We start from the raw sequence: 25958 nt of genomic DNA on the forward strand, positions 1-25958 counted from the left end.
TTTTAGTCTGTTAAAGGCCTCAATCCAACTCTGGGGAATGCCATAAGTGCACAAGGCTTTTCCTCCTTCTCCTCCCGTCCCAGTCACTCTCTCTCTCTCCTCTGAGTGGAGCTAACAGCTTCTCCTTCATTCTTCCACAACGGACTGGAGCAATGAACGATAGTCCCTTGCAAGTGCTGACTTTGCCTACTTCTCCGTACCTCGACCAGAGGCCTGGAACCAACGGCCTGAGGAAGAAGACCCATGTTTTCCAGTCTGAAAATAACTATCTGCACAACTTCATTCAATGCATCTTCTCCTCCATCGACCTGCGGGACAGGCAGGGCTCCACTATTGTGGTGGGTGGAGATGGACGCTACTTCAATTCGACTGCCATTCAGGTCATAGTGCAGATGGCTGCCGCTAATGGGGTCAGTTGCAATTCTTACAGTATGTTTTCTTATGAGGAACCACTACACTGAACAAATTTAGTGTAGAAACAGTTTTCACTCAGAAATGATTGTATTTCACAAATAATTTGAATTGGTAAGTAAAACAAAATGTAATAAAATGTTAAATTTTGAATAAAATAATATTATTTAAAAAAATAATATTTACACTGTATATGCTTCTGAATTTCAACATACCAATCTTATAGACACCTGTCATTCAAATGCATCATTACACCTACACCGTATCTTTTGTGGTAAATTGTACTTTATATTCCTATATTTGGATGGCAAGAAATGGGGAAGAAGCGTTAATGAAGCTAGTTTGTTGCTCACCACTTTCCAGTTCTAAATTTGCCACAAAAGATATTTATTCTTGACACAATTGTTGGGTACATATATTTAGGGCACATTACAATGGATTAATAGATTTCTAATTTTGCCAATTAGATCTGGCACAGGCGGAAAGAACATGTTGGGTGAAGTTACTATTGTTGACCCGATGAACTTTTTTAGAGCAGATACATGAGTTATGCTCAGCTTTAGCCTCCAATGGTGTTATATGCAATTGAACGTCTAGACATACCTTGTGTTTTTAATGAAAGCATTTATTATAACATTCTTTAATTTCCAGATGAAATTTATTTTAACACTTTATTTTTATAGTCCACGAATGAGCAACTTTCCAACTTCATTTCAACCAACTCCCAATAATTTTCAACGTTTATAACCAACTCTCATTAGACTGTTATGTTAGGGTTAGTATAAGTTGTTGACATACTTACAGAGATACTTATAGTTCGTAGAATGTCTGTTGGGGGACCATCAAAATAAAGTGTTAACAGGAATTAAACAGACAATCTACTAATACTCTAATGACTGCTAGTTGACATGTAGTTTAAAAATTATTTATAGTCAGCAAAATGTCTAAAGTGGACTATCAAAATTAAGTTATGAAGAAAAATCTGTATATTATTTCCTAAAACATTGACCAGTTACAGGTGGTTTTATTTAACGTGATCTGATGAATTTCTCAGGTGGGTCGTGTTGTGATCGGTCAGAATGGCATCATGTCGACGCCAGCTGTGTCGTGTGTGATCAGGAAGATCAAAGCTATTGGTGGCATTATTCTCACAGCCAGTCACAACCCTGGAGGACCTGACGGAGACTTCGGCATCAAATTCAATACCGCCAATGGAGGTAAAATGGCTCACATGTGATTATGAAGATGAAGGAAAGATGTCGGTGTCATATTTCACCCGAAAATCAATGACAGAAATAAGATATGTATACCCCAAATGAGGCTCAAGTTATGATCATAAGCTTGTGCTAGTGTTTTTGTGGCAGTTTAGCTTGATTCCACTCAAATTACTATTCTTTTATACTATATGATATTTTACTTTAGAGATGATTTGTATATCTCAATATTCTCAGTGTTGATTTCCGTTAGATTCTCATTACTGTAATGCAGTATATTTAATTTAATGCATTATTAACCATCACACAGAAATAATAAAATTAAAATAAAATAATAGTAAAATAATATTATTAAGTCATTGAAAAGCCTACATTGATCGACTCTACCACAGTATATTTTCCTATATTTATAATACATTAGCATTCAAAAGTTTGGAGTCAGTAATCAGCAGGAATGCATTTAATTGATCAAAAGTTAAAGATATTTGTAATGTTACTGAAAATTCTATTTCAAATAAATGCTGTTCTTTTTAACTTTCTAAAATCCTGAAACAAGTCTAGACTTCAACAAAGACAGCCCAACTGTTTTCATAATTGATAAAAAAAAAATAATAATAATAAATGTTTCTTGAGCAGCAAATCAGCATATTGGAATGATTTCTGAAGGATCATGTGACACTGAAGACTGGAGTAATGATGCTGAAAATTCAGCTTTGATATCATTAAAATAAAAAATAATTATGTTAAATTGTAATATTTGTGTGTGTGTGTGTGTGTGTGTGTGTGTGTGTGTGTGTTTAAATACAATATAGACAATTTAAAATAAATGCACAATATTTGGTTTTACTGCAATAAAAATTCAAGGAATGAAATTTACTTCATATTCATGAAGGCACAATAGAAATGTAATGATGTAAGCTTCATTTTCTTCAAGCAATTTATTTATTTATATATATATGGGGTGAAATTTGAACCTTCTTCACAGATCAAATAACATAATGTAGACCCAGTCTTACAACTTATGCTTTAATGAACTGTTTTGTTTGAGTTATTGATAATTCCTCCATACAGGTCCAGCACCAGAGGCTGTCACAAATAAAATCTTCCAGTTGAGCACAACCATAGAGGAGTTTGCCATCTGTCCTGAACTCAGAGTGGATCTGGGGACTATCGGCAAGCAGTCCTTCGACCTGGAGAACAAATTCAAACCTTTTACAGGTGACAATATTTGCAACTTCTGAGCTGTTGATTCAAAAGAATGCCTTCGTTTTAAGAGAAATAACATATTCTGTCTTGGCAGTGGAAATAGTGGATCCGGTCGAATCATATGCCAACTCACTGAGGAACATCTTCGATTTCGCTGTTCTAAAGGAGCTTCTGTCAAGAGACAACCACATACAAATCCGTTTAGATGCCATGCATGGAGGTGAGGAACCATATTTCTTTCCTCTGATAGAAATGGACTGATACAGCCATTGAGTTACCACCATAGCCAAAGCTTCATCAAGACCATTTCACACTTTTTACAAAAGAGCATTTAGAGTAGCAGCTGCATCTACTTAATGGACTAAGATGCTTCTGTTGGATAGGGATGAGTTTAGGCTTGCATTGCTGCCCGGTTCTGTGCGAGATTGAGTTTCCATGTATGTGCAGTGATCTGAATCATTAAGACGAGCCATCTGACAGAACACTAAAACCAAGCACAGCTCTCCACTTTCAAGGAGTAACACCATCCCACATCGATGAGCCCCTTGAAATTAAAGGAATCTTCTGCATTCATGCATGTTACTTGAGCTGTAAAGTTGACTGGGTGGATTAACTGCTGTGCTTACAAATGTAGTCTGTGGGTAGAGTTTGCTTCATGTAACCAGTTCTTTGCAAGAAGTTATTAGTATGCTTGCATTAATACAAAAGATTTAGGTTTACATGCTTTGCCTGGTTGTTAAAGGTATAGTTCATCCAGAAATAAAAATTCTGTCATCATTTACTTTCTGTAACGTGGCAAACAAGATGTGAGACGTGCGGATCCATTTGCAAGGCTTTATTCAAAGGCGAGGTCACAAAACAAGCAAGGTTCATGCAATGGCAAACAGGAACATCACAGGTAAGCCAAAGAGTAATCCTAGGGCAAGCGTGGGTCGACGATCGGCGAACAATATCCAACAGGGCAAGGCAGAGACATAGTCCAGGTACACGAGCAATAGTCCAAGTGAGGTGCACACAGAGTCCGAACGGCAAGGCAAAGGGTAAATCCAGGAAAAACGGACAAGAATCAAAACACACAAGGCAAGGCAAGGCAAGACTATGACAACTAAGTGGGCTCCGTAGAGTAGCTATCGCTAGGAGAGTGATATACGCTATACAATACTCTGCAATGACAGAGAGGAAGTCCAAGGCTTATAAAGTGTGTGTGATTGTGTGATCAGCTGTGTAATCAGAGCAATGTGAGATTGGTGACAGCTGTGTGTCCTGCAATGGATGATGGGAATTGTAGTCCAATGGTGAAGTGCAACAGTGGTGTAGTGCAAGAGTCCATGGGGTGAGCGGGTGACCTCTGGTGGAGTGAACGGAAGTTCATGGACCGGATTCGTGACACTTATCTTCATTTAGATGTTTTAAAAAATATAATATATATTTTGTTCATTAATTGAAGTGAAAATTGGGGTCCAATTATGTTTTGACTCCATTGGTTTCTGTCGTATAGGTTTGTAATGACATGAGGGTGAATAAAGGATGACAGAAGTTTTACATCTTTTACAAATGGATATAACTTTGCACAGGTTTAGTGATTTATTTAGCATTTGTTTTGTTTTGTTTGTTTGTTTTTTAAGTACTTCTGTAGTGCTGCAAAATGCACTGTCATTTATGGTAAACTAAAATATAATTTTAATGTAATTTCTGTTTACTTGTATGTGATGTATTTAAATATATTTCATATATTACATGTACTACTAATATTTTAACTTTTTTTTTTTACATTGTAGTTAAAAATATGCAATTTACATGTGATTTACTATGTTTGTCTTCATCAAAATAAGCATATTTCTTTAACACAACAAAATAAATTGTGTACGTAAGTGTAAGAAACATAATCTTGAAAGTGTACTCTCTTTAAATACATTTAAGTGGCCTTCTATTTAATTAATATGATATAATATCTGTACACTTCTATTTGAAATATACTTCTAAGATTTGAAGTGCAGATTCAATCAAATTAAGTGCACTTCTTTTTCACAAGGGTAATATAGGTTTTTACGTCTATGGTAATTCCTTTAATTGAATTTTAACAGTCCAGAAGCTGTTAGTAGTTAGTGCTTAAGAATAAAAGCATCATAATATGTATGCAGATAAATAGGAAACATGGTAAGTTCACATACCTGTTTCTCCGAAAAACAATCCTACAATTATTCTCCTTTTGAAATGTGCACTCTGTTTCGCAGTGTCTGTATTTGTTTTGGTCTGTCTGACTTTATCCACTGCCAATATACCCGGGTTGCCAGTTGACAGAAAACACATATCACAGAGATCACAGATCACAGATTCCGTCTGGCCTAAAACAAAAACTCGACATCTAAAAAGCTCTATGACCAGAGGCATATTAAAATGCATATAAATCAGCTCAACAACTTAGCGTGTAAGGCTTGTTAGCTTCCATTGTCAGTTACGCTATACTGTTGCATGTCCTCAATCTGGCAACCCACATAAGCATCCAGTCTTACAGTAGGAGAAGTAAGCGGGAGCAAATAACTCTCTCCAATATTTTGAATTGGACTGCAGTAATCACATACTGCACCTTTAATGGCACTGACTCTTTGAACTTCCATTGGTTCTGCAGTGGCTGGGCCGTATGTGAAGACGATCCTGTGTGAGGAGCTGGGCTCCCCTGCAAATTCAGCCATTAACTGTGTACCTCTGGAGGACTTTGGAGGTGGCCACCCAGACCCCAACTTGACCTATGCCACTGACCTTGTTGAGACGATGAAGAGCGGACAGTATGACTTCGGAGCTGCTTTTGATGGTGACGGTGTAGGTGTTGAGACATTGAGATCAATGTTACTATATGACCTTTGACCCAAGCAGACGTGCTCAAGTGACAGTCAGCATAACATTTTCTTGACCCTGTCCTCACTCTCTCTCTTTCTAGGACCGTAATATGATCCTGGGGAAGCACGGCTTCTTCGTAAACCCCTCCGACTCAGTTGCCGTCATCGCTGCGAACATCTTCTGCATTCCTTACTTCCAGCACACAGGAGTAAGAGGCTTTGCTAGGAGTATGCCCACCAGTGCTGCTCTGGACATGTGAATATTACTCCTAAACGATTCACACTATGTAGATGTACACCTAACAGGACCAGCAGCATCTCCACTCACTCTGCTGTTTTATCCAGGGTGGCCAGAGCCACCAAGATCCAGCTGTATGAGACCCCAACCGGATGGAGGTATTTTGGGAGCTTGATGGACGCAGGGCGTCTCTCGCTGTGTGGGGAGGAAAGTTTTGGCACAGGTAATGAATGTACAACATAATATATAATTGTATTCATTCTTTGCCTAGATTATAAGTTAGTAGTGTAATACTGCAAGTCTGGGTCTAGGGCAAGGATAAAACACTAAATTGTATAGATAAACTGATTTTGAGCATCCATTACAGTTTTAATGTGACTTACATACAACTAATATCCATAGGTTCCGATTATATACGAGAGAAGGACGGGCTTTGGGCAGTGCTAGCATGGCTGTCCATCCTAGCGGTGAGGAGGCAAAGTGTAGAAGACATTATGACAGACCACTGGAGAACCTACGGGAGGAACTACTACACCAGGTGCACGATCAGCTAAAGATGCCTTTTACACAGTCTAGACTCATACTTTTGATTATAGATTGACGACATGTTTATACTTGACAGATTTGACTATGAGGAAGTGGATTTAGATGCGGCTGTGGAGATGATGCTGGATCTGGAGCTGATGATTTCAGACAGGGCTTTCACTGGGCAGGTGTTTACTGTGGGGGAAAAGAAATACCAAGTGGAGGCGGCAGACAATTTTGAGTACAGTGACCCTGTGGATGGAATCATTTCAAGAAACCAGGTAATATAGTGGATCCTCTTTGTTGAGTTGATATTATACAAGTACAAAGAACAGCAAAAAAGTAGGCATTTGTCACAGAGATACTGTTATTAACATGTAAACATTCCCTGTAGGGTTTGAGGATCATTTTTAAAGGAGGTTCTCGTATAATCTTTCGTCTCAGTGGGACCGATAGTTTCGGAGCCACAGTTCGTCTGTATATCGACAGCTATGAGAAAGATATAAACAAGCTCTTTCAGGACCCACAGGTAAATTATGATTTATTTCTTATAGAACTTATATTTTAAAATGTTTCGTTTCATTCGTAGATCTGGGTAGTAACCGATTACATGTCATTTGGATTACGTAATCAAATTCCAAAAATGAAGTACTTGTAATTGGATTATTACATAATATTTGTAATCAGACTACAATGACTTTTTATTGATTATATATTACTCACACAATAGCAAATAAATGATTCATAATTTTCTTTTCCAGTTCTTTTTCAGAACAATTTTAAGTGTTTTCCCAACATTTCAACACTGCATCAACTACTGATGAACACATTACTACATTTTTTATTTGAACTATCGTTCAGTGTTTTTTTAAAACAATGCATTACTATGCCTTTGGAAGGCGTTTGTCTTGCCAAACATATTAAAATGCACAAATTTACATTATTTCTTGTTTATATGTAATGCAGGGATTGCCAAACTATTTTGTCAGCCGAACCTCTTTCATCTAATAAATTTACTTGAGATTTTAAGGTAGCAATTAAGTAACACATTTGCATGTTCTTGGTTCTCTGATGACCTCAGGTAAACAAATATATAATTTTTTTGGTGTTATATTTTGATTGTTGTTATTTATATTTGACATTTTTATGATGTAATTAATAATTAGTTTTCATAAAACTCACAAACCCCCTGCAGTTCCTTAAAGAACCCCAGTTTGGGAAACTTTACAATTATGTTTAATGCACTTCATGTTGTTAATTACAATATATACAATATAGAGGGCAATATATTTTTATTTAGCAGATGCTTTTATGCAAAGCGACTTAAAAATGAGGGATATGATAAATAGGTTAGGTCAAAAGTAATGCATTTCAAAAAGTAGTTTTTTTGTTTGTTTTTTTCTGTCACAGGTGGCGCTGGCGGAGCTCGTTACCATTGCCCTGCAGCTCTCACAGATACATGAAAGAACCGGGCGAAGAGGCCCTACTGTTATTACATGATTATATTAAGTGTCATATTTACATTTAATTTTTTTTGTATTAAATATTGCTTTCAGCGAAAAGTATGACTACAGCATTATCACAAAGTGTACAGACATTCTCGCATCATTTTGTTTTCTCTCACACTCTCATCATGACTTATGAATATTAATTACGTCACGTGACGCTCCAGACAGGTTACCAAGCAACGTGCCCATGACACAATTAATATTCATGAGCCAACTACTGACGAAAGTTGTATTCGTGAATCTGCTGCCCAACAAAGACATAAACAAGCTCTAATCTGAAGTGGGAATGTAATATTCTGGCTGATATAATTATGAAATGAGACGTAGCTGTGACTGACAGGTAACTACTGATTTTATAAAGCAGTGAAATGTGCTATTCCAGCACTTATTGAGTGCAAATGATTCATTCATTACGGGTTTTGATGTTAAGTCCTTAAAAAGAGTTGGGTAAACTTGCTTAAATTAGACCTTGTCGTGATATTGTTATATAAATTTGATGCTTTATGAATTATATCTCTGTTTAATTGGTATTGCACGGTTCTGTCTCTTATTTTATGCAGCAAATTCTGAATAAATATTTTCTCGGAGAGAGAGAGAGTTATATATTTGTATATTGATATAGGCATTGGGCTAACAACTTGTACATTTCATGTTTTTTTTTTACTAAATGTGTAGTTGAACTACAAAATGTACCTTCAAAAGGAAAAAACTGACAAAAATACTGTAACCCAAAAGCTGCATCCGGGATATTATTACAAGTGATAATGAAATCTCTCCTATAGGTCTTCAAACATGTGTAGCAAAAATGACTTACTAATTTAATATAATTACTATTTGTATTAATTACTGGATAAAAAAAAAAAAAAATCTCGTAATCAAGACAAACCTCTTCCATGATCAACAAAACTTTCCCTCACTTTTCAACAGGTTACAGGACACATGCACATATATTGTGATACACTGGCCTAATTCACACTCATTTTAAATAGTTCACTTGCCTACTGCTAAAGAAATCAGTAAAAATGGAAGCTTTTGACCTGCTGTCCTGCTCTCCATCAACACAGGTCATGAACAACAGCCAGGAGCCGGAGGGTAAGAATAACCCACCAACTCCACCTTTCACATGATTACAACTAAACAACATTTACAAAATCATATTATGATTCAAACTGTTTTTTACCTGTTCAAATACAGATGCTACTGAAGATGTGCGGCTGAAGTAAGACCACTAATCTCCAGACACTTTTACTATCTAAGATATCATAAAAATATAGGCTTTGTAAACAAACCAGCTCCTCTTCTTTACAAGACAAGTGTGTGGAATTGCCTTTGAGGGGTATCTCAGCATATGGATGAAAATTGCCACCACTAACCCAGAACTTCTGATGGGAACCCAATGTAAGTGATTTGATATGACTGTATTTAAAGTGATTTAAGAGTGGAATACTGTACATAAACGGAGAGTATCATCAAATCTACTGTTAGTGCTTTATTTGCAATATTTTGTTACTTTGCAACTTATATTTGAGAACATCTCACAAAGATCAACTTTCATAATATTTTTAGAGTCTGATGTGGAGATGGTCTGCCAGACTTCATTGATATTCCTCATTTTAGATTCAGATGATTTCATCAACTGTAGAGACGGATGTGCAGTCGGGTCAAATGGCAATAAGACGGATCATCTCGTTCAAGCACAGCGCAACATGTGAGTTGGTGTTACCCATTTCTACTCATTACGTACAAGCTCGGTTATTATTCAAAAAAATAATTTAATAAAAAAATGTAGTTTCAATTAAATAATGAAATTAAGGGGCACTCTATTCCCTTTTATATGGAGTCCTGTATAAGGTTCTCCAATTGTATCTCAGCTCCATGTGGCACCACAAGTACAAACTATACAACTTGTTTAGATTAGTCATTAGTAGTCATAATTATGACCTAAACAGTTGAAAAAGTCATAATTTGTACTTGTTATTTCATAATTGACATAATTTTTTAAAACAATCATTAAATATTTTTGACTGAAATAAAAACTACAAATCGAAAAGTCAAAATTATTAGATGAAAAGTCATAAAAAAATCTAATTTTGTCATAATATTAATTATAATTTGTTGTAATTATGACTTAGTATCTCATAATTTCTACTTTTTGTTTTGTGTTTTTATTTAAACTTTACTTTTTGACTTAAAAAAATTAAATTAGGATTTACCAAAGCAAAATTCAGTATGATGGAAATCTGCTTCCAAGCAAGGACTTATTGATATTAAAATAGAAAGTATTAGTTGTAGTGTCTCTTTAAGAATTGCACTCCATAGACGGTTTCAACGTTAAATTGTACACCTCCTATAATCAATCTATGGTTTTATTTAGTGGACATAATGTGCTTTACCTTTACATATAGGGTAGAGTGGGGGGAAAACACCCCCCTTAAGGATTGTGTCATTTTTTTTCAGTGAAACAAAAGTTAAATGCGTTCAGAAAAGTTAGAGTAGTTTTAGTGACAATGACATAAATTATAAACCAAGTATGAAAAATATCCAGAGTTTTCATGTTATTAGATTTTTAACAAAAATCTAATTTGTGCCAAGGGGGGCATTTTAGGGGGCGGTAAACACAAGCACAATAAAAGGCTCTAAACACTGTAATTCTAAGTTTTATGGCCTTTATGTGCAGCCCTGTTCAGAAGCTTCCAAAGAAACACACCAAAGCGAAACGTATGCGGGTGGAACACATGAGAAGACTCTACACTCAGTGCAATGCTCCAGGTGATTCCTCCTATAGATCCGTCTGTGTGTTCTTCCAGAGATCCCACCTCACCTCACCTCAGTTTCTGCTGTGTCCCACTAGACCCGCTGACCCCCCAGACTCCTGGTCCTGCTCTGGGTCCAGATGAACGGGAACACTGGGAGCGAGAAATGGATGAACTGGTGGAATGGACTCATTCCCTTTCGTTCAAAGAACTAGATGATCTACTGTATGCACAAATTTAGATATCAAAACTGTTTAATGGTTTTTTTGATGATTAAAAAGTTTACAGTGCAATCAATTGAATATAACAACCAGTAAGATAAAAAAAAATAAATGACATTCATGAAAATATGTATGCACCTTGCAATTTAATATATCTATCTATCTGTGTGTCTGTCTGTCTTGTCTATCTGTCTTAAGCTGCTTTTCCACCGTTGGGTTCTCATTGTTTGACTGTTCCCTTATGGTTTCGGATATGGATATGGTTTGGTTTTCCACTGTGGGGCTGATAGCAGAGCTCGTAATACAGATGTATCAGTCGTTGCCCTGGTAATGCCAGTATTTACATAGCTTACAGTACGGTATGAGATGTAAATAGTGACTGTATTATGAACAATGACCAGATATTTCTGTTTGCTTCACTCATAGCACGCTTGACCAGCAATAGAGAGAAACTACACACATTTGTGCCAAACCGAGCTGAAGTGGAAACTGGAACCATTCTTCGAACCAATCAGCCTGACGGTGGTAAAACAGCTAGCCTGTAGATTATCCAGGAAATACAACAAATATGTCTCCTGTGATATTAAGGCAGCTCTGCGTTTTATCTTTCATAAAATAATTCATATATTTTTATACATTATGGACCCGATTTACTAATCAGGGCAAATTGGCATGAAATCGCAATCCTATAAAAAAAAAAAGCGCTAATAGGAGTGTAAAGTTCAGTATGTGATTTGCTGAAAATAAGCAAATGAAAGAACACAGATGCATCCAGATCATTTCCATAATGACCAATGCAATCTACCAAGAGCAAAACAAATTAGCATGGGCTGTTAACTGCTTGAGACTTGCATAAAAAATCCTTAAAGGTGCCATAGAATGGAAAACTATTTACCTTGGCATAGTTGAATAATAAGAGTTCTGTACATGGAAATGATATACCGTGAGTCTCACACCATTGTTTCCTCCTTCTTATGTAAATCTTATGCAAGCAAAAGACCACTTAAAAATAAGCGAATCAGAACATAACACCGACTGTGACGTTACAGTCGGGATCACTAATAGTTATGCCCCCAACATTTGCATAAACCTGGCCTTGTTCTAGGCCAGCCGAACCTGCACAGCCGAATCAATCAATGCGAGCCACTAAAGCGACATGGTTAGCTTCTTGCAGCGGTAGCCTGTTACATTACAGTACATCAGATATGACGTGCCACATAAACAGAGTAAGGAGAGATGACTGAGGATGATAGCGAATGATTTACAGATCCTGAGCATCACTGACAAGAATCTGATCTTGTAAAATGTGTGGTAAGTACTGCCGCTGTAGTTTACACAGAGTACGTGCGATCGCAAATCTCAAAAGTGAAAGTCAAAAGCAATCGTGCATTCGAAAGCAGCTTCAATGCCCTGCATATTAATAGCGGCTCCCTGATGCCCGCATTTGATATACAGTATAATTACCAAATTATATAACTGTGAGAGAAAGTATTGAAATATATATTTTCCCTGTGTTTCCTTCCTGCTGTGTGAGCTACTGAGCCGCACTGTGAAACAGCCAATCAGAGCAGAGCTCAACATTGAGCCGCATTGTGAAACAGCCAATCAGAGCAGAGGTCAACATTATTATTCATGACCCTTCCATGTAAGGTAATAACAGACCATTTCATTCTAGGGACAAATCCTAGGGTTGAAAATGGACATGTAAAACCATTTCTGGAGAATTTTTGCCCTTACCTAAGCCACCTACCTTCTATGTAGATATCAGAGAACAATTTAAAATACTGCATCAATGCATTCTATGGCACTTTTTGTTTCATTTGTATCTTTTTATTCTATTGTATTTGTCCTTTGCTTTTTTATTACTGACAGTTTAATTATTTTCAATAATTTTGAGGACGTTTTGTTTGATATTTCGCTGGTCTCTACCATGTAGATGTTATAGCAACCTTATTTACAGGAAATATATATTTGATATGTACCACGTGATATGTATAATCGTGATTATAATATTGACCAAAATAATCCTGATTATGATTTTTGCCATAATCGAGCAGCCCTAGTTAAAACCACTGATCTACTGTGTTGGGGAAAGTTACTTTTAAAAATAATGCGTTACTCTCTCTCTCTCCTTTTCATCGCTCATTTTTCACTGCATGTCTTTAGTAAATCTTGACAGTAGTTTTTTTAATGCCTAAAGAGGGTTTTTGGAGGTAGATGATTAACTGGCAAAGATTTAAAGAGAAAGTAACATGCATCATTTTTCTTAGTATAATGAGAAAGTTACATACAAATACAAAATGAATCTGAATTCTGTAGGTGGAACTGATCTGATGAATGGACTCTAGATGTTTTCTCTAGTGAGAAGAAACTCAAACTCTTTGATCAGGCCCTTGAAGTCCACTCTGTTTTCTGGGGCGTGACTCCAGCACCTGCGCATCTGAGTGTACACCTGCAGCCACAGACACATCTATTGAACAATCTGCCCGTAATATAATATAATACAAAATCAGAGAAAAGTCCAGGGTGGGTCAGATTTCTCACCATTTCAGGGCACAAATCTGGACATGGCATCCTCCAGCCTTTCTCAAGAGCTTCTACCAGCCTGGCCATGGTCATCTGCCCATGAGACCGGCCAATCGTCTTCAGGAATACCTACCAGAGAAACATACAAGAACAGGAATTAGCAGATGAATCACTGTGATTATAAAACCTGATGTAATGATTTAATATCAGGTTTGTAATGCTCACCTGTGGAGGGCTGTTATCACGGTCACAGTAGGTCATGATTTCATAGAGAGTGACCCCAAATGACCAAACATCAGATGCCTTATAAAACTTCCGATTAATCAGACATTCTGGAGCATACCTGCACAAGACAGAGGACATGACTTTAGTTTAGCTGGACCTTCATTGGATGCTTGTGCATATATACAGTGAAACTATGGACTTACAGACATAAAAACTCTTGTTAAACATGCTTTTAACAAGTGAACAAGCTGAAAAAATAAACCAAAGTTTATAATCTCGTTAAAACTGATTTCATAAAATTGGTATCCAAAAAAGTATCGTTCAGGAACCGGTATCAAACTCGAGGTATCGGTAGCTTGTGAAAGGCCCGGTTCAAAAGTCGTAGGTCCAAGATTGGTCAATCTTGTATCAAAATCCAATTTGATTTTTGATAAATCTGAAACATTATCACAATAATTTTTTCAGTCGATATCGATAATCATCACGATAAATTTTTTGCTCCAAAGTGAAAGTTGTATAAACCAGACCATTAATTTTCCTAAACAAAATAAATATCTAAATAGAAAAAATTATTTCTTAAGTTTCCGCATGTTCTAATTAGTGATAGTGTTTCAAATCAAAAAACGGGTTTGGGTTGCCTGATAATATTAATAATAATATAACTTTTTTTTGTCTCTTAGAAATGCACATTTGATAGTAGCTTGAGTTAGGATGCAGAGGTAGAGTTTTGTTCATTATCAAAATCAGTAAGATTTGTAAAAAGTGTAGCAAGTGTTTGTTAGTTTTTTTGGTTGTTTTTAAGCATTGGTTTCCCATAGTAGCATACATTTAAATCATGATACGTTTATATATATATATATATATATATATATATATATATATATATATATATATATATATATATATATATATATATATATATATATATATATAAGGGAGAAGGTAATAACTTTTCCAGATGTATAAATCATTTGTCCTTTATAGAAATATTCAACAAATTTATAAGAAACAAGCTTAAACAGTGATTTAAATCATGTTTAAAATATTTAAAGATGTATAATAAGGAATGAGTGCTGCTTTACCAGTACACAGGACTGTCCTGTTCTTCAGTCACTTTGTAATATTCCTTATCATCTTTGATGCTCTTAGTCAGACCAAAGTCCCCGATCTTCACAAGTGTTTCATTCTCCACTAAGATGTTTCTCGCTGCCAGATCCCTGTGGATGTAGTTTTGAGATCCCAAATACTCCATACCCTGACAAACACACAATATTTATACTGATTTATACCAAAAGATGACTGTTATGCATAGTGATCGCTACTGTTGTGCAGCCCAAAAAAGTATTTGGACAATTAAGTCACAAATAAAAATATCTGAATATAAGTGAAAACAGGTGAAGCTATCTGTATCTATATCTATAGCTATCTGTTGTATTGGCTGTATTACCTGACATATCTGAAGAGCATAATGCAGCAGTCTCTTCTGATCGATGCAGGATTTGTTACGGGGCAGGTATTCTTTCAGACTGCCAGAGGGCAAGTACTCCATAATGAGTTTGATGTTCGTTCCTCCTGAGTGACACACATTCACCCCAAGCAATAATACAGTTAGTACATATAAATGAGCTACATATTCATGTGTAACTGAGGTATTGTAGATAGTCTTATTTATGAAGTTGAAAGCCATCAAGATTAGAAAGTGATGTGAATATTGTGTGTAAACAGAGCCTTTGTGTTTGTAGCTGTGCTCATGACTTGCCTTCATCATTGCAGAGGCCTTTGTATTTGACAATGTTTTCATGGTAGAGGTTTCTGATGGTGCTGATCTCTTTCCTCAGGTTGCTGGTCTCATTTTCCGTTTTCAGAGATTTGACAGCCACTAGCTCACCTGTCTGATCTCCCTTAGGATCATACAGACACAGTTCCACCGTCCCAAAGTTTCCCTGGACAAGATTTATAAAAAACAACAAGAACAGATAACATTAATCCAAGGGGAATATGGGATTTAGGAGAGATGAGAGGAAATGTGGGGATCTCATTGTGACTGAATCAAGGGTGAGACTGCTTTAACTTGGTCCAGATTTCCAATTAGAATTACTAGTTCGAAATTCTAATGGAATTTGTACCGTATTCTACAAATTTCTTATAAAATCTATAATATACAATTTCTTTAAACTGGTTTTGCTGTACTGAGCTTACTGGTAATCATAATAGTCCTTTTGGGAACAATAGTGTTGTTATTGTTAAATAAAACTAAAATAAAAAAATCGATTAAAAATATTTTTTGTTAATTGAAATAAATCTGAAATATACAAAAAATGCATATTATATAAAAACTATTTAAATGATGCCTTAGCAACTAAGTGAAATAAAATAAGTTTCCGTAAATATACTAAATAAATAAAAAATGTATTAAAGATAAATAGAAATATCTAAAAAACTAATACAAATGGCAAATTGACATAAAAAAAAAATACTAAAACTAAAATAAAAACTTAAAATATAAAAACAAAAGCTCATTCTAAATATGAATAAATACTATAATATTATATAAATAATACTAGAACACTAAATGGGGACTTAAATGTCTTTTAAAAAATGTATGAATTCTATGAAGACATTTCCAAATTCGTATAGAAATTCCAGTAGGAATCCTGTACATGTTCCTTTATTTGACTAGGGAAGAGTAACAGTACATTACAGTCATTAACCTAGAAAAGTCCAGTACCTCTCCAAGTTTTCGGATTTTCTTGAGAAATCTTCTCTTGAAATCTGTAGGATCAGTCTCCTGTGGAGGAATTGCCTCCATAAGATGAAGTGCTGTATATAAAAAATACAATAAATTCAGTAATGTATACAAATACAACCATGAAGGTTACTTTGAACTATAAGAGAAATAAGAATGAGATCTGTAAATGAATGTTGTAAATGTGCTTAACTGTCATGATATTTTTAAACTCAAAATATTTTCCTTCTTTCTTTTTTTTTGGGGGGGGGGGGGGGGTATTTTATTATTTTATTTTTTTTTAATCTGTTGCATAAAGAAGAGGTAAAGACTATTAGTGTTAGTGATGATCGTGTGATATTATGTGACAGATACCCTTCTCGTGCTGCTCTTTGATGCGGCCCAGCTCTCTCACTATGGCTCTGAAGAACGGCCTCTTCTTGGGGTCATAGTTCATGCACTGCGTGATCAGATCAGCCAGTTCACTGATGCTGGGAGTGACCAGAGTACCGCACACCTCGTAGAATCGCTCTTTCTGCACAAACAGATGTTAGATTAAAAGGGTTATAGTCAGAAACAAAGAACAACTGCTGCTTTGGACAAGTATAAATGTAGAGTCATCTTAGAAGAGTCAGGCACCTCTGAGAGTTTCTTCTCACGCAGGGGCACCTCGCCATGGTAGCAAATCTCCCATAGCGTGGTCCCAAACCCCCACTTGTCTGCTGCAATGCTCAGCGCTTTGGGGGATTTCACACACTCCGGGGCGATCCAGGGGATCCTGCCAATGCACTCTGAGCACAGACACAATCAGGAGCGTTAATAGTGCACAATGGACTTTCAGAATTTGTCATTTAGTAAAGTGAAAATACATTATACTTATTATTATTTAACCCTTATAATGCATTCGGGTCTGTTTTGACCTGGAAGAGATACATAAAAATAAAAAATTTAAATATATATATTTTTTTCATTTGAGTTTTAAGACCCTCAAAATACACTTTTTTTTTTTACTATTATTTTTTAAGAGATATAACCATTTAGATCAAATGTTATACATTCGGCTCATTTTGCACCCTGGTATGTATGGAGTACCTCTAGGTGCCAAAAATACTTCTTGATCTATGAAGTTATATTAGTGTCAAAAGGCTTTTGTAAAACATATTTAGCCTGTTCCCTATATCTCACACACTTTCGGCTAAACTTTGTTGAAAACTATGAATATATACGCTTATTGACAAACCATTGCAGCATGCAAAATTGATAACTTTTTACATCTGAAAGTTAAAGTTTATGCAAGTAAAATAAATTGACTGTTTGAAAACAGAGTGCTATTTGCTGTTTTGATGCTGTTTTCTTAGAAAAAAATATTATGTAAATTTCATAAATGTTTTTGAGCAATCATGAGTTAAATTCAAAGAAATGTATTCACATTACTTTAATTCTAATGGGGTTAATACTGGTTACTATCAGATCAGAATTATCAGATATTCTTATGATTGTGACACAATGATGTATCTGTTCCTCGTTTCAATGTTTGTTTTGTGTATGAGCACATGGCTTTGTCTTTGTGTCTGCCATGTGCTCCTCCAGTCCCACCTCCTTGTTTCCCATTACCACGCCCCCTTGTTTAGTTCTGTTTGTCTGAGTATTGTCACCTGTCCCTCTTGTTCTCTCTTTGTTTGTTTGAGTGTTGTCACCTGCCCCTCATGTGTCTGATCTCGTTTGTTTGAATGTTCTCACCTGTTCCTTGTGTTCTCCTCTCCTTTATATGGTTCTCCCTTTCCCTCTTGCTTTGTCAGTTCGTTGTTCTAACCGCTCTGTGTTCCTAGTTCTTCTTTCTACCTTAAACTACCGAGTGCTCCCCATCTCTTTACTTATTGAGTTTTGTTCCAGTCACATGTCTGTCTTCTGTCCTGTCCTGCAGGCTGAGCTACCGTTCTTCTCCCTGAGTCTGGCACGCAGCCAAGCTAGTGCATTGCCAAGAGAGATCACGAGTCACTGCACACTTGGTGTGAGGCTGTACTGAGGCTCTCTGGATGAGTGTGAATGAGCATGTGTTACCCGTTTGGTTGAGCACAGCAATGGACAGTCCAGGATCACTCAGTTTAATGAAAGGACCACCTTGTCCTTCCAGACCATCCAGCTTCAACAGGACATTTTTAGCGCAGACATAGCCATGGACAAGCTTCTTATCCTCCTGAAAGAGAGCGAATAAGACAGTAAGTCTCAAACATCCCATTAAAGAGTTCTGAATCATTTATTTACTTTATGAGTAAAGCATGATATCAAATTACCCCCTGGAAAATGGATACTTGATAATTGTCGCATGTTATTTTTGTGACATATGAATAACAAGAATAATTACAGTAAACATCTCTTTTGTCTGAATCTGTTATTCAGTAATTGAAAAATACATTAAAATGCAATTCATAAAGACAATGATTTGAAAACACTTGTTCTATGATGAACTGACTTCTGAATTTAAATGTATGAATTAAATTTGATACTTTTTGCTGACCTTTAAGAAAAATATCGAGGTTGTGTACCTCTCCAGTGTCTATAAAAGGCTGAAATTCAGTTTGGCATAATCTTGCATTATTGTTTCTTTGTTATAAAAAATAATAATACTTTTTTTTTTTTTTTACTATTTGTACACCTTACATGGTAACATGTAAATAAATAACTATAAATAAATAAAAGCTAAACAAAAATATATGTAATATATAATACTACTGGGAAAAAACACACAAAAATGACTAAAACAAACAAAACAATTATCAAAGAACTGAAAATATAAAAATAAAAGCTAATTCAAAAAATTAAAAAAATACTAAAATATTATTATGGTTAAATAATACTAAAATAACACTGATTCAGAACTAAAAATGTGTTCTTAAATATCTATGTTCAATGAATATTTAAGATGATTATACCTTAAATACACATTTTATTTCAAGTCATAATATCACTGACCCATAAGTTGTAAATATTTCACAAAATGTAAACAAGGGTGAAACAAGGTCAAGTTCAAACTTAAATATTGTACCAAATAACTGAGGACACTGGAAAGTTGCTCCACAACTTGGAACTTCCAGGAGGGCGTGAGTTCCGAGCGATGATTTCTCATGAACATATCCAGAGGGCCGTGTTGAACAAACTCCTCCACCATAATGACTGACAGAACAACAATGAGACATGAGATCATCTGCAGTCACAGGTCAACTATTCCTTTAATTTTACAAATAAGTATTGTAGCATTTTTGTCTGGTGGAGTGGGGCACACTTACTGTCCATGCTGTGCATGCATATGCCATACATCAGAACCATGTTTTTATGTGAAATCTGCTGCATTACACTGACTGTGTCCAGGAAGGCCTAAGACCAGTAGAGCAGGATTTGTGAAAGCAATTCCCAGAAAAGTTATCTACGTACTGTATATATCAATAGATGTGGTGCCACTTACAGAAATGTGTCCTGCTGCCAGCACCTTCAGAACCACATCCACCACCTCATGGCTTGACAAACCGTCGTCATCCTCATTTCTCAACTGCAGCTTCCCAGAATAGATGTTTGTGCAGGTGCCTTGGCCCAGGTGTTTCTCCTGTTTAAATAACAGTTTCAATACATTGCTTTCCATTTCTAGGCTCCAGATAATTTTATTATTATTATTATTTATACATGACCCTGCTGAAATATCCAACTTAAACTGGAACACAATAACTGATCTAAGATGGTCTAACCAGCTTCAAGACATTTTCTTAATTCATATTTTTTTAGCAAAAACATCCTTTCAACCACTTAATAATACAACAAATATTGTTTCCAAAGAATATATTTTACATAATCTTTTAATTTTAAACATTAATCTCATTGAAATCGTCTAGATTTATGCCTAGGGTTCAACACTAAGTAATGTGGTTAAACTTTTGACTTGTCCTGCCACAAAAAAAATAAAATAGTTGCTGTTATTGTTGATTTTGATCCCTGTTATCTACTATTCTAATAAAAAAGCTTGTATATGTCACCAACATTTAAAAATTTTAGTTTTACAATTCTCAATTCCAATTTTTATACCACAGCAAAAACTACTAGTCACAAATATAAAGTTCAAACACTATTAAAGACGTGATATAGTTATAAGGAAGTTATAGCACATAAAAATACAAACTAAACAATGGTTTAGACTTTTAGGTTTGTAGGTGTTCAAGCACAAATTTGTTTACCAGTGAAATATAGATTAGTCATTGTTTTAAGCTACAAAAGTGAGTGAGTGATTTTCTCTCTCTCTCTCTCTCTCTGGATTAACATTAAGGACACCAGCAACTGCTGGTAAAATAGACGCGGTCACTTTAAGAGAAAATGAATGGATCCAATATGAATGAATGATGCATTTATATTGCGCATTTATTGTGTATTGCCGTACACCCAAAGCGCTTTACAATCATGTGGGGGGGTCTCTCCTCAACCACCACCAGTGTGCCGCATCCACTTGGATGATGCGACGGCAGCCACAGTACAACGGCGCCAGTGCGCTCACCACACACCAGCTACAGGTGGAGAGGAGAGAGTGATAGAGCCAATCAAGTGGATGGGGATTACTAGGAGGCCATGATTGATAAGGGCCAGTGGAGGGAATTTGGCCAGGATATGATGATACACATCCAATTTTTTTTCTCAACTGTTTAAGTTCACTTAAGATTTAACCGACTGATTTTGAGGATACTTGCCAAGATGGGTATTTGATAAACATTTGTAAGTATTTGACCATTCAAGCGGGAAATTACGCAGAAAGAAAATAAGCGGCTCGCATGTTGCCCAAGACGCAGCTCTGTGTGTTTGCACAGAACACACTGTATGGAGTTATTTGCGTCTTCTTGCGTTTGAATGCTTTAAAAACACTTGAATATTCTAAATGTCCATTAAAGTGCAAGAAGTCATGATAGAGAATTCCATTTTGCTGTTCGTGCGTTGTCAGAGACACAGCTCTCAACAGACCACAGCACGCAAATTCTGAATTTAGTTCTATGAAAGTGAAAGTGATGTGACATGTAGCCAAGTATGGTGACTAGGGGTGTGCGATATATATCGTCTGCGATAATATCATAATTGTCGTTTTAACGATGTGCAATTTGACATTATGGAGTATTTTGCAAAAACCAAACAAAACACCTACAGAGTGCTTCATTACGTGAAGTCTAGTGGGTTAAACAGTGCGCGTGCGCATTTAGAGTGTTCTTTCAGTGCATGATTCAGTCTATTAAAATGCATTAAGAAAGAGCACAAAATCCAAGATACGGGGGCAGAAAATGTATATATTTATATAATTTCATATAGTAAAAAAAAAAAAATAATAAATAAAATCACACGAAGAGTGCCGTTTTTTGATTATGATTACAAAATGTGATATTGATTTTATACGGGAAAGGTGGGTCTGACTCCGGGCTACTTTTCCCACTATTGCTGCGGGTTATAATGTAAGTTAGCGGTTATAAATTCACATTAAACCACAGCTTCATGGGTTTTTTGTCATTTATATGTCATTTTGATGATTAAAGATAAGTTTTTTAAGGGATCAAATATTTGACTACAGGGGGACTCAGCAATGGTGATTAATGGATTGGCATGTTTTGTCTAAAAGCATATTAAAAACACCACATAGACAAATGAACAACATAAAAAAAACTTCATTTTCACCACAGGGGGACTTTAAAGTATCTTTTCATTTTTTAAATAATTTCAAATATCAGTATTCAATGTATTATGATCGATGTTTAAAATATCAAAACATTATGCATTTGTAACTGCAGGTTAAAGAACTCCATGTGTCAGAGCCCACTCTGGAGCAGGGAAACGTGGAGGCGAGGAACTTCACAAACTTCCGAACTTTATTGATAACACTGGGATTACAGGAGACATGGAGATGACGAGTCGAGATGACGATAATACCGGACACAGGGGCAGGGAAACACAGGGCTTAAGAACACAAGGAAATCACAGAGGAAGAACAGAAACAGGTGCGGAGAAATTAAACAGGGCTAGGGACTAATTAACTACTGATGACGGGGAACGAGGACAGGAACAGGAAGGCCAAATATAGACACGAGAGGAGGGGGAAACAAGACACAGGACTGACATTATACCTCACGCTGTATACCATCCAATGGGGGGGGGGGGGCGCTCTGGAGGCCTCCAGGGATCAGGGGCCTGGGCTACCTGCCTCCAGAGCGGTGGCCCGTTCCGGGAGCCATGGCGGGATCGGGGACACAGGAGGCCATGGCGGATCCGGGGATTCGGGAGGCCATGGCGGGTCAGGAGACTCGGGAGGCCATGGCGGATCCGGAGACTCGGGAGGCCATGGCGGATCCGGGGATTCGGGAGGCCATGGCGGGACAGGGGACTCGGGAGGCTATGGCGGATAGGGGGACTCGGGAGGCCATGGCGGATCGGGGGACTCGGGAGGCTATGGCGGATAGGGGGACTCGGGAGGCTATGGCGGATCGGGAGACTCGGGAGGCCATGGCGGATAGGGGGACTCGGGAGGCTATGGCGGATAGGGGGACTCGGGAGGCTATGGCGGATAGGGGAACTCGGGAGGCTATGGCGGATCGGGAGACTCGGGAGGTTATGGCGGATCGGGAGACTCGGGATCAGGGCGGCGAAGCGGGAGGCGGCGTCCATGCCGCGGCGGAAAAACAGGAAAAACAAAAAAAACTTTCTAAAACACGGAAAACAAAAAACGTGGGACGCCGCTTACACAGTCTTGGGTCCGGTATTCTGTCAGAGCCCACTCTGGAGCAGGGAAACGCGGAGGCGAGGAACTTCACAAACTTCCGAACTTTATTGATAACACTGGGATCACAGGAGACATGGAGATGACGATAATACCGGACACAGGGGCAGGGAAACACAGGGCTTAAGAACACAAGGAAATCACAGAGGAAGAACAGAAACAGGTGCGGAGAAATTAAACAGGGCTAGGGACTAATTAACTAGATGACGGGGAACGAGGACAGGAACAGGCAGGCCAAATATAGACACGAGAGGAGGGGGAAACAAGACACAGGACTGACACCATGTCCCTCTGAGCTGCATTAAACAGTGTGTAAATACATCTAAATGCCATTCAGATGCAACTTCTGCAAAGATTCATTTTGTTTTATACTGGTTTCATTTGTTTGGTAACAGCCTAAATGTCTTATTATTCTAATTGACTGTTTAAATGTAACAATTTAACTCAAAACCTTTGGGTTACGAGTCCGACTCTCTATCCATTAGGCCACGACTTTCTATCACGTGTCTTCTTAGGCTTGAACGCTTTAAAATCGATTGAATGTTTAAATTGGCAAGGCATAAAAATACATGGAAATTAAAAAAAATTTGTGTCGACACAGCAGTGGCCCGAATGTCTTTCAAACTTTCACACTGGCCCCTGGTCATCAGGCAGTCCTTATTGTCAAGCCCTGATTCCTAAAACATTTATAAAGATGTTGACATAGGTGTTTGAGGTCAACTTTTTATCTTGTAATTCAGAATTTTTTTCTTATATATCCTACGAGTTTATATCCCACGATTCTGACTTTCTTTCTCGCTGTTTTCTTCGATTAGAAAGTTAGAATTGTGAGATGAATTTAGAATATAATCGCAATTATGAAAAAATTCAGAAATTCAAGATATAAAAACAAAATTGCAACTTCATTATTTGGAGTTTATATTTCACAATTTCAACTTTTTTCCTCTGAATTCTGTGCTCACATCATTGCAGTTTACCAAGCAATAATTTGAACTTTTCTTCTGAATTCTTCCTTTTTCCTCTGGACTGCCATTATATTCGAAGTCTTTATCTCATAATTCTGCCCTTTTTTCTTGCAGTTTTCTCAGTTTTTTCTCATAAATCAGCATTCTGATATATAAACTCAGATTTACAAGACAAAAAGTCATAATTACATCGTTATTGTTTTTTATTCTGTGGTAGAATCATGCTTCCATAAAAATACTATTTAAATTTTTTTGGAAAACAGTAGCTGGTTAAACCTGGTCAATGTTCTGTTACTGATGTTATTTTCTGTGATACAAGACATAAATACTACTTAGATTAGCAGTGCAGCATAATGGTTTGATCAGCTAACACCAGTTTACACAAGCTAGAAACAAATCACTTCATTCGAAACCACAGATCGCAGTTTAGGTTGGATCTTCCAGCAGGATGCACCAGGAAATACCTTCTCACTATAGAGAAATTTGCTTGTTTTCTATGAAACAGGTTTGACTTATTCACATCATGCATATAAGCAAACAGTTTTTAGATGTCCAACCTGAGTAATGTCATTTCTGAGGATCCTATGGATGACTGCATTATTGAAGGAAGATTGTGGCAATGCTGAATCTTTCCTGGTCGTCATGACAAGGTTGGATTGCTCTGTGAAGCAGTAAATAGAAGATTATTCATTTTTCTGCCACCTTTCAAGACTAAAAGGATGATTTTAGTACATAATAATCTAACATCCCTAGCAAGTAATATATTTAAAATAAACTTATTTCATACTAAGTATAGTTCAAATCTATTAACATATTTACTCGAGATGTACTGATATAAAAATTATAATTAAACTTTATTTAGAGTACTACATGTGCAAAATGCACATTTCTTAATATTAAGCTTAAAATGTGTTTTAAAGTCACTATTGATGAGGATTGTATGATCTTTGAATAATATAGGTCTTTAAATGCAAGATATTTAGAGTGTACCTAAAGCAGGGGTCTGCAACCTTCAACGTCAAGAGCCATTTTGGCCCCTTTCCCACCGAATAAAATTCACATGGAGCCACAAAATATTTGATCCCCAAATAAAGATAACACAGCATATAGCTAAAGTTCTAGATTTATTCACATTGGCCCTTGAAAACCTGTATGTAAACACACTTGCCCGTCAAAAAGTGAAGGGCAAGAGTTTAAGTCTTATTAAAAGTCAGGGGGAACACCTCCCCCACGTATTGTACACCCATTATACAGGGAGCCACCACAGAGGTCGCGGGTTGCCGACCCCTGACCTAAAGTATACTTGCAATAGTTCCACTTTTTTACTGCATAATTAAATATACTTCAGTATATCTTTAGTTGGACTTCCGCACAATTAAAGTGTCAGAGACTCACCACAGTCACCGCAGTCTCCACCAACGACACTCACCAGATCCCAATCCCCTGATTTCTGATCACCGCCACCTGTCAGCACTAATCAGCAGCACTATATCCCTGCACTCCTCCCGTTCACTCACTGTGTGGTCTCAAACATTCCATGTTGACTAACCTGCTGCTTTTCAATAAACCTGTTGTTTGTATTGCACTTAGCTCTGTGTCCCGTGTCTATCAGCTGACATAAAGTGCATTAAGCACAAAATTAGTTGTTCCAGCAGAATTTCAGTATACCAGTTTAGTATACTAAAAGTACAATTGCCAGGTATTATTATTCAGCACATAAATGTATTTGTAGTATACTAAATATGAAAAAATATATTTGCAATATACTTAACATGAAAAAAAAAAATTGTATATTTAATTTTCACTAGGGATAC

At 36.7% G+C, this 25958-nt stretch overlaps 3 protein-coding genes across 5 annotated transcripts in view; 2 read left to right on the forward strand and 1 right to left on the reverse strand.

Annotated features, from left to right (window-relative positions):
- On the forward strand, positions 1–8527 carry LOC306880746 (phosphoglucomutase-1-like). The gene is made up of 11 exons (XM_079434484.1): positions 1–410; positions 1466–1628; positions 2697–2843; positions 2926–3051; positions 5461–5651; positions 5770–5924; positions 6014–6129; positions 6309–6444; positions 6529–6712; positions 6826–6960; positions 7842–8527. The coding sequence occupies exons 1-11, from the start codon at positions 153–155 to the stop codon at positions 7929–7931; spliced, it is 1701 nt and encodes a 566-aa protein (XP_079290610.1). The 5' UTR covers positions 1–152; the 3' UTR covers positions 7932–8527.
- Positions 8106–11034, forward strand: LOC306880748 (uncharacterized protein). 3 transcript variants are annotated; one of them, XM_079434488.1, is made up of 7 exons: positions 8106–8279; positions 9004–9031; positions 9134–9158; positions 9249–9337; positions 9557–9647; positions 10617–10708; positions 10791–11034. In XM_079434488.1, the coding sequence occupies exons 2-7, from the start codon at positions 9007–9009 to the stop codon at positions 10931–10933; spliced, it is 465 nt and encodes a 154-aa protein (XP_079290614.1). In that variant the 5' UTR covers positions 8106–8279; positions 9004–9006; the 3' UTR covers positions 10934–11034. The 3 variants fall into 3 exon arrangements, with proteins under 3 accessions (XP_079290614.1, XP_079290612.1, XP_079290613.1); XM_079434486.1 differs by having other exon boundaries at positions 8138–8279; positions 8867–9031; XM_079434487.1 differs by lacking the exon at positions 8106–8279 and having other exon boundaries at positions 8837–9031.
- The window catches only part of LOC306880745 (tyrosine-protein kinase JAK1-like), a 21030-nt gene continuing 6003 nt past the window's right edge, over positions 10932–25958 (reverse strand). Inside the window, exons 11-24 of the mRNA XM_079434483.1 lie at positions 24702–24805; positions 19853–19990; positions 19677–19764; positions 19436–19563; positions 18451–18586; positions 17029–17180; positions 16765–16924; positions 16393–16484; positions 15424–15607; positions 15112–15236; positions 14747–14919; positions 13665–13782; positions 13458–13568; positions 10932–13365 (exon numbers count right to left, since the gene is read on the reverse strand). Coding sequence (XP_079290609.1) covers positions 13258–13365; positions 13458–13568; positions 13665–13782; positions 14747–14919; positions 15112–15236; positions 15424–15607; positions 16393–16484; positions 16765–16924; positions 17029–17180; positions 18451–18586; positions 19436–19563; positions 19677–19764; positions 19853–19990; positions 24702–24805 — 1817 coding nt within the window. The 3' untranslated portion in view covers positions 10932–13257. The remainder of the gene's footprint in view (positions 13366–13457; positions 13569–13664; positions 13783–14746; positions 14920–15111; positions 15237–15423; positions 15608–16392; positions 16485–16764; positions 16925–17028; positions 17181–18450; positions 18587–19435; positions 19564–19676; positions 19765–19852; positions 19991–24701; positions 24806–25958) is intronic.

Source organism: Barbus barbus (genome assembly GCF_936440315.1).
Source record: "Barbus barbus genome assembly, chromosome: 15".
Classification (NCBI taxonomy): Eukaryota; Metazoa; Chordata; class Actinopteri; order Cypriniformes; family Cyprinidae; genus Barbus; species Barbus barbus.